This window comes from Andrographis paniculata, unplaced genomic scaffold (genome assembly GCF_009805555.1).
Source record: "Andrographis paniculata isolate CXL003 unplaced genomic scaffold, ASM980555v1 Contig64END, whole genome shotgun sequence".
NCBI classification, from domain to species: Eukaryota; Viridiplantae; Streptophyta; class Magnoliopsida; order Lamiales; family Acanthaceae; genus Andrographis; species Andrographis paniculata.
The window spans coordinates 2,352,006-2,365,976 of NW_026137600.1; the positions used below are offsets into that span (position 1 = coordinate 2,352,006).

Consider the following 13,971-nt stretch of genomic DNA (forward strand, 5'->3'; position numbering starts at 1 on the left):
TTTGAGTGATGGTCTTTTTCGACTTAATATACAAAATATTGATTGCCCAACTACTTTACACGTTCAAGATAATGTCGGTACTAAACAATGTATTATGGATGAAAATTCCTCTATATTGTGGCACGGGAGATTGGGACATATCTCCATTGAGAAAATTAAAAGATTGGTAAATGAAGAAGTACTTGGTACCTTGAATTTTACTGATTTTGAGACTTGTGTGGATTGCATTAAAGGTAAGCAAACCAACAAATTTAAAAAGGGTGCAAAGAGGAGTACAAACCTATTAGAGGTTATACATATAGATATTTGTTGTCCAAACATAGACGCGAGTAGTCCAAAATACTTTATCACCTTTATTGACGATTTTTCACGTTATATGTATCTCTATTTGCTTCATTCTAAGTATAAAGCTTTAGATGCCTTTAAAGTTTTCAAGGCTGAAGTAGAGAAACAATGTGAAAAACATATTAAAATCGTCCGATCAGATAGAGGTGGTGAATATTATGGTAGATATACGGAGAATTGACAAGCACATGGTCCTTTTGCACGGTTTCTTCAACAACATGAGATTGTTGCCCAATATACTATGTCTGGTTCTCCCGACCAGAATGGTGTTGCTGAAAGAAGAAACCGGACCTTAATGGATATGGTGAGAAGTATGCGGAGTAATGTAAAATACCTTGAGTTCTTGTGGATTAAAGCTTTAAAGACGGTAGCGTATATATTGAATCGAATTCCAACTAAGGTTGTCTCAAACACACCTTTTGAGTTATTCAAATGTTGGAAACCGAATTTAAAGCATATACGCGTTTGGGAATGTCAGTCTGATGCTTAGGGGACCAAAAAGTCTAAAATTCATGTCTCAATTACTTCATTCCATCGAAGAAGTAATTAACATGAAGAGTGGGGTAATGGGGATATTAGTGGAGACTTTTCACTTATGTCACATTAACATTAGTAATGAAGTGAAGTAGTGGGGATAGTGGAGTAGTGGGGACCTTTCATATAGGCCACTACTTCACATAGACCACATAATATTAACAATACTTTGTTATGGGACAGACCAAAATAGAAAAATGAATAAATTGTTAAAAGACGGATGGAGTATAATTTATATTATTAAATTATAACATTAAGTTAATTAAAAATAATTACTCCATTTGTTCCACTTAATTTGTCCACTAATTCTATTTCTGTATATCCTACCTAATTTGTCTGTTTCATTTTTTGAAATATAATTATACATGTTAATTACATTTTAAAATTCATAATTCATATTTTTTTTATTTAAATTAGATTATTTAGTCATCTTAATCTTAATCTATAATTATTTTTATTAGATCATAATTATTTTCACTAATATACTTCTTCATTACTTATTAATTATGCAATACCTAAAAGTCTGTTTTTATAATGGAATATAACTAATATGTATCAATTTTGTTCATAATATAAAAATTTCATTCAGTTTGTTCCCTCACCGTTTTTAGATGAATTGATTTTTTTTTTGTGGTATGAAAAATTGTGTCGATAATATAAAAAATACTCCCTCTGTCCCGCAAGAAGGTTGTTATGGCATTTTTGCATGTTGATATTTGAATATTAATTATTATATTAATATGCAGTAGAAATTAAGAGAAAAAGACAAAAATACATTTATTAGTCTCTTATAGTACAAATACAATGATATTTGTGGAGTAAATTATTAAATATAAAGATATTTTTAATGTTAAGTACAATGAAGCAAAAATCGAATAACAACCTTTTTGTGGGGCGGAGGAAATAATATTTTTTATTGAATAATTGATTTTTTTTTATGACTATATGATATATATATATATTATATTAATGTGTGTATATATTTTTATTTTGTTAATACTATTTATAGAAAATTGTTCCATTGAAAAATGTTGAGTGAAGGATTAACTTTAGTCTATTATAAATATTTTCAATCAATTTTGATTCAACCGTTAAAAAATTAACGAAAAGCTGACCTGGAAACAATACGACTGTGTACAATTATATACGACCATGTTGTCACACAACCGCGTATCTTTCTGTTTTGATCTAAAATTTTATTTTTTTGGTTATATTCTTTATATTAAAAAATATATATAGAATTTAAAATAATTGATATAGTCAAAATTAAATTATACTGATTTGAAAATATTGAAGTTCAATTCGACTGTGTTGTGTCCAAGTTAGCGGTCTTGTCAATTTTGTTATGTCTACGCCAACAATTTTCATTAATATTTGAATGGTATAATTAAAATTGATTGAAATTATTTATAATAAAATTAAAATTGATGAGTGCGTTTGTTTTAGAGTTTGGATATTTGAATTGAAATAGTTGTATAATATTATATAAATATGGGTTGATGTAATGTTTTTAATGTAATTTTTTTTAATATAATATAGAAAATAAAAAGATATATATTTAATTGGATATTTATAAGGTAAAAATTATGATAAATAGTAAAAGTTTAGACAAAATCTTTCAAAAAAATCTCCAGATTTTTTATATTAAAATTAAAATTTATACATTTTAATTATATTGAAATCACTATTGATTTATTATTTTTATTTTAATTATATTAACTATTCTAAATTTAATACATGTACTCTATTTGTGATGATTCAAATAACATTTTTACCATTTATGTCCTCCAACTCAAAAATATTCATTTCCTTTTGCAGTAAAAGTAATCATATACTAATACTAAAATACTCTTTAATTTTTATTTAAATTACAAATATACTATTAAACATACAATACTTTTTATATATAAAATTTAATGACAGAAATGTCAAAAACCTATTGTACACTTTGATTAACTAATAGAATAATTACTACTATTATTTTTAATCAACTACAAATCCCAAATGCCCCTAAAAAATTATTAAATATACTTAATTTTTATCTCATATTTTATCTCATTACATTATTTAAATAAAAAATTAATAAATATATATTTTTCTCATTATATTATTTGGATTATCAAATTATCCTATTTAATACTCTTTTCGTCTCAAACAAGGTGCAATATTTGCTTTAGGCACGGGTTTTTAGGTTGGTAGTATTAAGTAGAATAATTTAGAAATTAGATGATGTGATGGAGAGAGAAATATATATTTTATTTTTTTATTTGAACGATGTGGGATGATGAAGTGTGAAGTAAAGATTAAGTATAATTAATTATTTTTTATTTTATAAATATTGCAAAGTGTTTTGGACATGCTAAAAATAAAATGTTGCAGATGTTTGGGACTAAAGGAGTTATATTCAACTACCCGCACCAAAAGTTAATTGTTACAACGTGTTAGGGATGGAGAATGTAAATTTTCATGTAATGATACTACTATTAATTTAATTTAATTTATTTTTTATTTCAAAAACTTTCAAATAATTTAATATGTGTGGTCATAACAAACCAAATCGCTGCATTTTCAGTTGTGTTGACTGAAATATTACAAAAATGTTCATAATAAGAAGACGTATGTAATTTCAGCCAGCAATGGCGGAAGATCAACGGTGAGGCAAAGTTCCCTTACTGCCTTGTCAGCTTTCGGACCGTTGGATGGGATCGCATCGGACATCAGCTTATTCGTCGTATCTGCTTTCCGATTTGGTCGCATGCGTGGTGTAGTGTGCTGCTGCAGTCGGCAGTCTCGATCCAATTACTATGCAATATATAATTGAAGCTAATCCAGACATGATGATAAGGATATCGTGTTGATTCTTGATATCCAATTAGATATTTACTTATTAGTTAATTCAATCTTCGAAGTCACCACGGAAAAGTAAACCTAATCACACCGATTTAGTGCTTTATATGCGTATGGTGGGTTTGTTTGTTGCTTATTCAGTCTTTTCAGTGCCATTTGCCCTACTTCTGCGAGCAGTGTGTGCTTTCCCATTTATGTCCACAATTTTCATTTGATTGGTATGAAATCGTAGTTTTCAATGTACTGATTCTGAAATTGGTTTTGCTTTTGTGTTTGATGGCTTTTGTTCATTTGAATCAGAGATACTAATCGAATTGGGAGACGAGTCTCAATTTCAGTTTCCGGTTTCCAGTGGTAATGGCGAGTCGCAGAATCTCATCGCTTGTTTCTCGTTCTCTTCCGTTGCTTTCTCGTGGAGGTATGACTGATGATGGTGTTCTTAATTTGTGGTGTACCCAAATTTGGGTGTAGATTTTCTGAACATCGTTTCCGATTTTGATAGCTAGGTCAGTTCTGATGAGTTGAATTTTATAATAATATCTCTGGCAGTGATTGAGATTTTGTTGGGCCTTTGGAGCCCACTGTGTCTGCAGAATTGAATGATTTCTGTGAGTAGATATGATGCTTATTTAGGGACTGTTTCTATGACTTCCTTTTGATCTTGAGTTAGTAACATATACAAAAGTATGTAAGAGATTGCTTTGATTCTCTGATTTCTGGGATTTGGATTGTTATGGTGAATTTGTTCATGAGTGAAGAACTTCTGCTCAAACACTCAATTCAGGGCAAAAAACTTATTTGGGTAGAGGAATTCACCGATTCAGCACTGCTGCTGCTCTTGAGGATCCAATCAAGCCGCCTGTTAGTGTAGAATATGACAAGCTTCTCATTAATGGACGATTTGTTGATGCAGCATCGGGTGAGGGTTCTATACTGTTTTTTTCGCATTTGTGCTGAAAGCAGCTCTTGTTGAAGAAATCGATCTAACTTTGAATCAGGTAAAACTTTCCCTACATTGGATCCCAGGACCGGTGAGGTGATCACTCATGTAGCTGAGGGTGATGCAGAAGATATCAATCGAGCAGTAGCTGCTGCGCGTAAAGCCTTTGACGAAGGGCCGTGGCCTAGAATGACTGCTTATGTATGGGATGTCGATCTTTTGTGTCGTTTTGGTTTTTATGTTCTATGTTCTTCCATGGATGTTAATCTAATTTTTCTGTGGAAATGCTGCAGGAAAGGCAGAGGATACTGCTGCGATTCGCTGATCTGATTGAAAAGCACAATGATGAAATTGCTGCACTCGAGACTTGGGACAATGGGAAGCTGTATGAACAGTCTGCTAGCATTGAAGTGCCAATGCTTGTTAGGCTATTTCGATACTATGCCGGTAGGTCATGAATGATGGGATATGAGCTAATGGGATATCAGTTATTTATCACTTTAATATAATCCGCCTTGTTCGACTGTTTTGCAGGATGGGCGGACAAAATTCATGGCCTTACCGTTCAAGCTGATGGGCCTCACCATGTTCAAACATTGCATGAGCCAATCGGTGTGGCGGGGCAGATCATCCCATGGAACTTTCCTCTTCTGATGTTTGCGTGGAAAGTTGGTCCGGCGCTGGCAACTGGCAACACTATTGTTCTCAAAACAGCCGAGCAAACTCCACTTTCAGCATTATTTGTTGGAAAGTTATTGCACGAGGTAGTGTTGCAACAGGGACAAGCTCTTTACAAGAATCCTTCGCTTAGTTTTGGAGAAATCGTCTATGTTTTCTAAAAATGGGGATTTATCACCGCAATTTAATTTTTTCGTTTGAAATACAGAAGGGTAATATTATTCATACACCATTTGCTATATGTGTAGGCTGGATTACCGGAAGGTGTTCTGAATATTGTTTCTGGATATGGCCCGACAGCTGGTGCTGCTCTTTGCAGCCACATGGATGTAGACAAGGTAAAGTTGGCTCAATAATCCAATTCATGAGTTTAATCAGAACTAGTTTATCATTGTTTTTTCTATATTCTTTAGATGTTCTGAAGTGGTTTACTATCTTTATCAAGTTCACACAGATCACTATGTATGCAACTTCATCTTAATTAGTATTACCAGCTTTAGCAATTGAATTAATTGATCTTTAGACATTGTTGTATGTTGATATTATATATGCTTATGTCTATACATACATCTTGACGTTTCGATTTTATCACATGCAGCTTGCTTTCACGGGCTCAACTGAAACCGGCAAAGTTGTTCTGGAGTTGGCTGCCAAAAGCAATCTAAAGCCAGTTACTCTCGAGCTTGGTGGGAAATCTCCTTTTATTGTTTGTGAAGATGCCGATGTGGATAAGGCTGTCGAACTAGCGCACTTTGCCCTGTTTTTCAACCAGGTATTTCTTGCTTTTGTCAATAATTTCTAATTGGGTATGATTGATTGTGCATCTTTTCTTATCACTTGCTAATCACTAATTGCTGATTCGGTATCTATTGATTCCGGTGCATACATATTTAATGCAATGGGAAACCTCTGCAGGGACAATGTTGCTGTGCAGGCTCCAGGACGTACGTGCATGAGAAGGTATATGATGAATTCTTGGAGAAAGCAAAGGCACGCGCCATTAAACGTGCTGTTGGAGACCCGTTCAAAGCAGGCATGGAGCAAGGCCCTCAGGTTAACACTTGGGCTCTTCCTTTTGATTGTTGGAATCATTTTTTATGCATGTTTCCTTTTTATTTCCCGTTCATTGTACCTATAAGCATACTCTATTTATAATTAGTGCTTACAAATTCTTCAGTTTTTAACTTCTAGTTGAAAACACAATCATGAGTTAGATTTGAATAAAAGATAGCAGTTGAAATGTTTTCAAAGAAATGTCAATTAGAAGTATGCTAATTATGGCTTTTTGGATATTGAATTTCTCTATAATTGCACTTCTTAGTGACATTGGGGATATATTATGTCTAAGGGAATCATCTATCATCTATGCGTCGCGAATTTTATTTTAAGAAATCAAGAAGCTGCTATAAACAATAAAATGTTTCCACTTCCAGTTGACAACTTATCTTGTTAAGTGATTTGAAGTACAGCTGGGGTTTTAAACCACATTCAAACTGCTTTCAATGGTTGAAGCACGAGTGTTTTCTTTGTCTTCTTCGGATCGTTTCTGATTGTCGTCTCCTCAGATGCTAATAACAAGTAAATATTTCGAGAAAGAACAGGTCTTAATTTGTACCATTTATCTCATGCAAATTGTCTATTATTTGTGAACACCAGATCGATGAAGAGCAATTTCAAAAGATTCTCAAGTATATTAAATATGGCAAAGAATCCGGAGCTACCCTTGAAACCGGAGGAGATAGATTTGGTACAAAGGGGTATTACATTCAGCCAACTGTATTCTCCAATGTCAAGGTATATACGTCACCTAGCTAAAATGTGTATATTAGGTTTCTATATCTATGGACTATCCCTAATTATACAGTCATATACTGAGAATATTTCAGGATGACATGCCGATTGCACAGGATGAAATATTTGGACCAGTGCAGAGTATCTTGAAGTTCAAGTATGTTGCAAGAATCTAACGTGCATGATACTTAATCCATTTACAGGTCAAATAATTTCTTAATTTTCATTTGCTACTACAGGGATCTCGGTGATGTGGTTCGAAGGGCGAACAGCTCCAGGTATGGTCTTGCAGCCGGAGTGTTCACTCAAAGCCTAGACACTGCCAACACCTTGATGAGAGCTCTCAGAGTTGGCACGGTATGGATTAATTGCTTTGATACTTTTGATGCTGCAATTCCATTCGGTGGATATAAAATGAGCGGGATTGGAAGGGAAAAGGGCATATACAGTCTGACGAATTACCTGCAAGTCAAGGCAGTCGTTAATCCTGTGACAAATCCGGCATGGTTGTAAGCCTTCTAAGAATTTCGAAGAACTTGAGTTTTATAGGATAGATGAAATAATCCCGCTTGTTTTCCTTCGATGAATCTTGACTCTTTGATATGCTGGTATTTATAAAATCGAATAATGATGTTTCATTCTGTTTTCGTGTGTTTTAGTTCAAGTATCCCGAGAATCCTAGATGATAAGGATAGTGAAAACTATAGGAACAGAATTAAGGGCATTGCTCGTCTTTGTTTTAAGAACAGTCACTATACTCCTCGTTGCGCTAACTTTTATACTTTGAATCATTCGGAATGTCTTAGGATATGGCTAAAAGTTACAAATAGAATGAAACTTTAGGAGTATGACTCTAGATTTTGTATATATTTGAGATAATTTCATCGTTCTATTGTGGTATTTTTTGTAAGCATGAATTTCAATCAATAGAATCTGTCGAATACCTGTTCTGTTGCATTTACATCGTGTTCTTTCTAACATGTCGTATTTGGACAATGTCCCGAACATATAGATGTATTTATGCCGACTGAAATGATGGGGTAAGGAACTCGTCTTCCTCTGATATACGGCAAGCCTTGTGTAGCACGGCAGCAACTTTGTCCATAGACGGGCGATGCTGCTTAGGCCCCGTGCAACACAAAGCTAGCTTCAATATCATTAGAAAAGCCTCCCTCGAATACTCTCCGTTTAGCTTTGGATCCACGAATTCCAATATATCTCCGCTCTTTCTTACATTTTTAGCCTGCGAAACGATCAATCATACAAAATAGAGAAGTAGTTAGCTCGAAAAAACATTAGGATATGTAATGAATAGAAGAACACTAGCGCCGTACCGTACCATTTTACTTAAAGTCATAGGTGTCGCGACTTCTAGATTGATAATCCTCTGTCCTGATAGAAGCTGTAGTAGAACTACGCCGAAACTATAGACATCCGACGAAGAATGAACATGGTGATTCTTTTGGTACTCGGGATCGACGTAGCCAAATGTTCCTCGAACTTCCGAGCTCACATAAGAAAGCTCCTTGTTGATCGCTTTGGATAGCCCGAAATCAGATAGCTTCGCTTGAAACCCATCGCGAAGAAGGATGTTTGTCGGCTAGATATCGATTTAATTAAAAATTCATTAGGATTGCATAGAGCTGTTAACGAGCTGAATCGAACAGAATTTTAAGTGTCTGTGTACGTTCATTAACATTCACAAATAAGATTCGTGTTCGTTTGTTAAAAATTCCAGCTCAGTTTGTTAAGCAATTTTATTGTTCGAGCCTATGTTCGTGTTTGGTTCGAATAAGCTCATTTAGGCTCGTTCGTTAACAAAAACGAGCTTATTTATATTGTTCAGCTTGGCTCGTTTACGTTCGCGAACGAGCTTAAACTGAGTCGAACTGAGCTAAGTTCATGAACGACTTGATTCGTTTAAAAACTCTAATTGCATTGTTTACTACATGTTTTAAATGATGGTAGATAGTTCTCACCTTAATGTCCCGATGAACAATGCAACCGTCTAGATATGTATGAAGAAAGCATAGGGCCTTGGCGCAGTCGATAGCTATCGTAAGTCTTTGAATCCATGTTAGAAACTTGTCTTTACCGAATAGCCACTCCGATAGGTTCCCGTTGTCGCAGAGTTCGTAGACTAGAAAGCTCTCTTCGCGCCCGTCGCAATGGCCTATTAACTCAACCAAGTTCGGGTGCTTGACGCGCGATAGATTGGTCACTTCTCTAACGAACGTCTCAATGTGGCCGTCGTTGACGATGCGCTTCACTGCGACTCGCTGCCCGTTCGACAAAACGCCTTTGTATACTTTCCCTGAAGGAAAAAGAACACAATCGATTTTATGTTGTTTTTCTTTCTTTCGTTTTTTTTTTTTTTTAATGAAATGGGAACCCGCAGCTACTATTCGGGAGTGCGCACTGAGCGAACCCCCGATCGAACCTAATTCCTTGCAAACTAAGATTTTTCGTGTTTTGCATTGGTGAAATGGGATGGGTTAGAAAGTACCTGCGACGCCCTGGCCGATGAAGTTCGATGCGCTGAGGTTGTCCGTGGCGAGATAAACTTCTTTTAGCGAGATGACGTTTATGGCGCCGGAGTTTTGGGAAAAAGGGTCGTAGCATGCTGGCGAGGGGAAATTTATTTATTTATTGTTATCATTCATTTTTCGGTTATTTTTTAATCGGGAAAGGGAAGAGAAGAGAAAGAAGAAAATGAATCTTACGTTCAACTTCTTTAGGTGGAGTTTTTCGAGCTCGGGTTCGGATACGGGGTCGTTTTTGGAACAGAAGTAGGCATATGATCGCTGATATTAGCAATATTCCGCCTACAGTGCCGAGCAGTGCTTCAAGGCCTATAAGTATTTTGAAAGGTAAGGAGAAAATAGGATGTGGAATTTTATTTTATTTTTTAATATAAATTTTATTTTGTAAATAATATTAAAAAAAAGATTATGTCATTTTTTTTCAAAGAAAAAGAAAGCAAAGCAAATACACCACGTTATAATAATAATAATAATAATAATAATAATAATAATAATAGTAACAATAATAATAATAATAATAATAATAATAATATTCTCTCCATCCCATTTATTATAGTCTTTTTTTTTTCTTTTTTTTATTTTTGTTTGTCTCATTTATTTTGTCATTTTTTTTAGAAAAGAAGTATACATTTTAATTTTATTTTAAAATTTTTAATTTTTATTTTTTTAAAATTTAAATTAAATTGATTAATTATTTTAATCTTAATATTACTTCTTCCGTCCGCCTCTAAGAGTCACATTTACTTTTTGTTTGCATTATTGTACGTAACATTAAAAATATCCTTATATTTGTATAATTTTTTATACAAATGTTCTTCTATTAATATTAGAAAATACTAATAAAAGTATTTTTGCAATTTTTTTTTTTAATTTGTACTACGTTTTGATATAATAATTAATATTCAAATATCAACGCACAATGAGATCCTTAAAGCCGGATAGAGATAATATATGATAATTATTTTCACTAATATATTTATAATTATTTGCTAATTATTTTCTTTCTAAATTTTGGTGTAGTAAAGTGGCCACGGCAGAGGGCAATAATAATTAATTTCAAATTAGTTATGTTTATCCTATATTTTGTTGATATATATTTTTAAAAAATAGCATTATTTATTACCAACAATAATTTCTTTTAAGTATTTTGGGTAAATTTTCGATTGAATCTAATAGTCTTGCAAACTAGGTTAAGAAAAGCAAGTCACACTAAGCGAATCGTATACAACAGACAAAAAGGGGAGGTATCGGAGGTTTAGATGTCTTTTAATTTCACAAAAATTTATTTGGTTTTAATTTGAGTTTTTATTAATATTAGAACATATATTAACTATCTTAAAATTAATTTATATTATTAATATTTTATTTTAATTTTTACTTAATATAAATTCTTTATTTTTATAAAATTATGTATATATTTATTATATTTATTACAATATAATTTTAAAAACAGTCATTTTGTTATGTAAAAATTTATTCATTTTTGGACTAAGGTAAATGAGTAATAATTATATTTCCTCCATCATCAAAATTTGTGTTCATTTCTTTTGTATTTTACAAAAAAAATTGAGTACAAATTTGAATGACATGATAATAGTCTATTTTTTAGTTTTAATAATAAAAATATATATGAAAATTAAAAAAAAAATGCTTTTTTTTTATGACAGTAAAAAACTGTGAATTTTTTAATAGTAAAATTTTAAATTTAAATAATTAATTGATATAATATAAATAAATTTTAATATAATATATTTCGAATATAAATCATCTTTAATGTAATATAATAAATAAACAAAAATATTTGATTCAGAAAAAAAAAAAAATTATATCTATAATAAAAATTTCTAAAAAATTTCAAATATAACAATCAAATATCTTTCCAAATATATCTACTTTTACAATATATATATTGTACAAAATGTTAGCATGTGCTGTTTGTTCTAGTTTTTTATTTATATTGTGTTAATATATTTGTAATTAAATCAATTGTCATATTTGATATACAGATTATTTTATCGTTATTTATATTTTGTATAATATTAATATTTAAATTTTATACTGTCAATTTATATAATATTTGCTACTGGTGTGTATATATATATATATATATTATGTATGGTCATTAATGTATTAACTAATCATAGTTAACACATAACAGCTACTACCGTCTACGTGTAATTTAAATAAATAAAGAAATAAATATATACCTGTAACGAGTGCCGGCTTCTTTCCGTGTTTTTTCTCACTATGATTAACAGCTGTTGTGTAAAATGAGTAATAAATTATAACGACAAACCTAATAAAATCCAACTTCAAAGACAAATATAGCCACAAATTATTGAAAAATATGTTAATTTAGGAATATATAAAATCAAATAATTCAACAAATTGAATAATAGTTTTGGCATTTAATTATAGAGGTTTTTGTTTTTGAAGTTCAAAAAAAATAAAATTGAACATGATAAAAATTGAATATTTATGTGTAAAACAAAATATAGCATTGATAAATAATACTTCATCTGTTTTAATACAATAGTCTTATTTACCATTTTGTCCGTCCCAAAACAATAGTCTTGTACAATTTATGCGATAATAATTGAACTTCAAAACATAAAACTATGCCCAAAATTAACTAAATTAAATGTTTCCATTTGTATTTGAAAATTTTGTAAAATAGCTTCAATAAAAAATAAAATCTAAATAAAACATTTTAATTTAAAAAATGTATTGAATACTTTTTATTAAAAAAAAAATTTATTGTATTCTGAATAGTATTTATATGGAAACACAAATAAATACTTGTTTCATCATTCAATTGTGTGCTGATTTGATCGAAAATAAATTTTAATAAAAATAGGTAAAAATATTTTTTTTTTTACTTTTTAGAATAAAAAAAAAGTAAAAAAAATGGTATTTTTTTACTAAAAAAACAAAACGAAAAGAAATTTAAATGACAAGCAAAAAAAAATAAAAAAAAAAAATTAAATGAGAAGAGAGTATATCTTACATATTCGAAGACAATCATATAATTTCTGTATCCATCTGGTATCTTCAACTCTTCGACTCATTAACAAAACGAGCACCGCAAACGTGCACAATTTATTTCCTTCATTACCCGATCGCCAAATCTTCTCCCACGCCGTGACACACTCGCCACACTCGCTATCCGGCCCCAAATTCTTACAACTTTTGTCCAATTCTCGCAACTCGCCTCCAAGTTTATCCTCGACATCCCTAACCGTATAATTCGAACATCCATCCTGACCATTACTCAACCTCTCAATGCCGCACCCGAATCCATCTTCTATTCTACTCAAACACTCCTCTTGCTCTCGACTACTGGGGAAAATTTCTTCGGTTTGATTTGCTTTTCTTGCGAGCGCATATAAATAACGTTCAAATGGCGATGCACAAGTGGTGTTTTTCAAAAATCCGCCCCAATTGCCATCCCCGCGACTCGGGTCATTCCAAGATGACCCGATGCAATTCTCGGACAAAGATTGCGCCGCGACGACGACGAAGAAAATTGCGAAAAATAAGGTTAAGAATGATGGAACTTGTGTAGTGTTTGAAGGGTTCATTTTTGTTATGTTCATAAAGAGATTTGAGATTTGTTAGGGGAAGATATATATATATATATTATGTATGTATGTATGGACTTTTAGGAATTGAATTTTTTTATATGAATTGTAAGTGACAAATGGAGCAGTCATAGGCTTAGTGTTACAAGAAATTGAATGGGTTAATAATAATAAAATAATAATAATAAATTCAGCAGCAGCCAAATGCAGTGTGTGTATAATTATAGAGAAGAAAACGACAGGGTACGAAAACAATGGTAAATGACAAATTTCTAATAATAGAAAAAAGATGTTAAATGACAAAATTAGTGGGACCAATATTATACTATATAGGGATAAAATTGAGTTCAGATAGATCCAACACTCGACCGGATCCAATTTATTTAATTTGGGCCTAATATATGAGTCGTGTATTATATATACTTTCTCCCTTCATAAAAAAAATAAATAAATAAATAAATATGCTCATTATTGTAACAAAATTAGCTTTTAAGTTTGAAAGGACGAGGAATTGGTATGTTTTTTAGGGTATCTTTGGAACAAATAAATGAGATCAGAAAAGTAGAAATGATTTCATTTTTTTTATTTGTTTGAGTCAGATAAATGATATAAATTGACACTCTCATATTTGATATATTAAAATAAATATAGATATATATTACAATATATATCAATAATTTCTATTTCTATATTTTCATTTCTCTCATATATT

The 13,971-nt window shown here is 31.6% G+C and overlaps 2 protein-coding genes across 2 annotated transcripts; one reads left to right on the forward strand and one right to left on the reverse strand.

The window, feature by feature from the left end:
- The first annotated feature begins 3,572 nt into the window (after positions 1–3,572).
- On the forward strand, positions 3,573–7,776 carry LOC127261724 (benzaldehyde dehydrogenase, mitochondrial). The gene is made up of 12 exons (XM_051290072.1): positions 3,573–3,944; positions 4,027–4,144; positions 4,511–4,645; positions 4,725–4,867; positions 4,960–5,113; positions 5,201–5,430; positions 5,593–5,682; positions 5,943–6,116; positions 6,260–6,397; positions 7,001–7,138; positions 7,231–7,292; positions 7,375–7,776. Exons 2-12 carry the CDS (start codon positions 4,084–4,086, stop codon positions 7,646–7,648), a joined length of 1,599 nt encoding a protein of 532 aa, XP_051146029.1. The 5' UTR covers positions 3,573–3,944; positions 4,027–4,083; the 3' UTR covers positions 7,649–7,776.
- A 377-nt stretch (positions 7,777–8,153) lies between these two features.
- LOC127261685 (proline-rich receptor-like protein kinase PERK3) lies at positions 8,154–13,331 on the reverse strand. Its single transcript, XM_051289984.1, has 7 exons — positions 12,686–13,331; positions 11,886–11,936; positions 9,859–9,987; positions 9,642–9,758; positions 9,115–9,449; positions 8,475–8,735; positions 8,154–8,378 (listed from the first exon to the last, which is right to left on the reverse strand). Exons 1-7 carry the CDS (start codon positions 13,272–13,274, stop codon positions 8,154–8,156), a joined length of 1,707 nt encoding a protein of 568 aa, XP_051145941.1. The 5' UTR covers positions 13,275–13,331.
- Between the last annotated feature and the right edge of the window lie 640 nt (positions 13,332–13,971).

Bases quoted from the DNA above. Each gene is read 5' to 3' on its own strand.
- LOC127261724 (XM_051290072.1), top strand. From the start codon at position 4,084: ATGGCGAGTCGCAGAATCTCATCGCTTGTTTCTCGTTCTCTTCCGTTG. The intron at 4,145-4,510 runs GTATGACTGATG...CACTCAATTCAG, and splicing joins TCCGTTGCTTTCTCGTGGAG to GGCAAAAAACTTATTTGGGT. The intron at 5,683-5,942 runs GTAAAGTTGGCT...TATCACATGCAG, and splicing joins GCCACATGGATGTAGACAAG to CTTGCTTTCACGGGCTCAAC.
- LOC127261685 (XM_051289984.1), bottom strand. From the start codon at position 13,274: ATGAACATAACAAAAATGAACCCTTCAAACACTACACAAGTTCCATCA. The intron at 9,759-9,858 runs GTAAGATTCATT...TCCCCTCGCCAG, and splicing joins TCCACCTAAAGAAGTTGAAC to CATGCTACGACCCTTTTTCC. The intron at 9,450-9,641 runs GTACTTTCTAAC...TTTTTCCTTCAG, and splicing joins CATCGGCCAGGGCGTCGCAG to GGAAAGTATACAAAGGCGTT.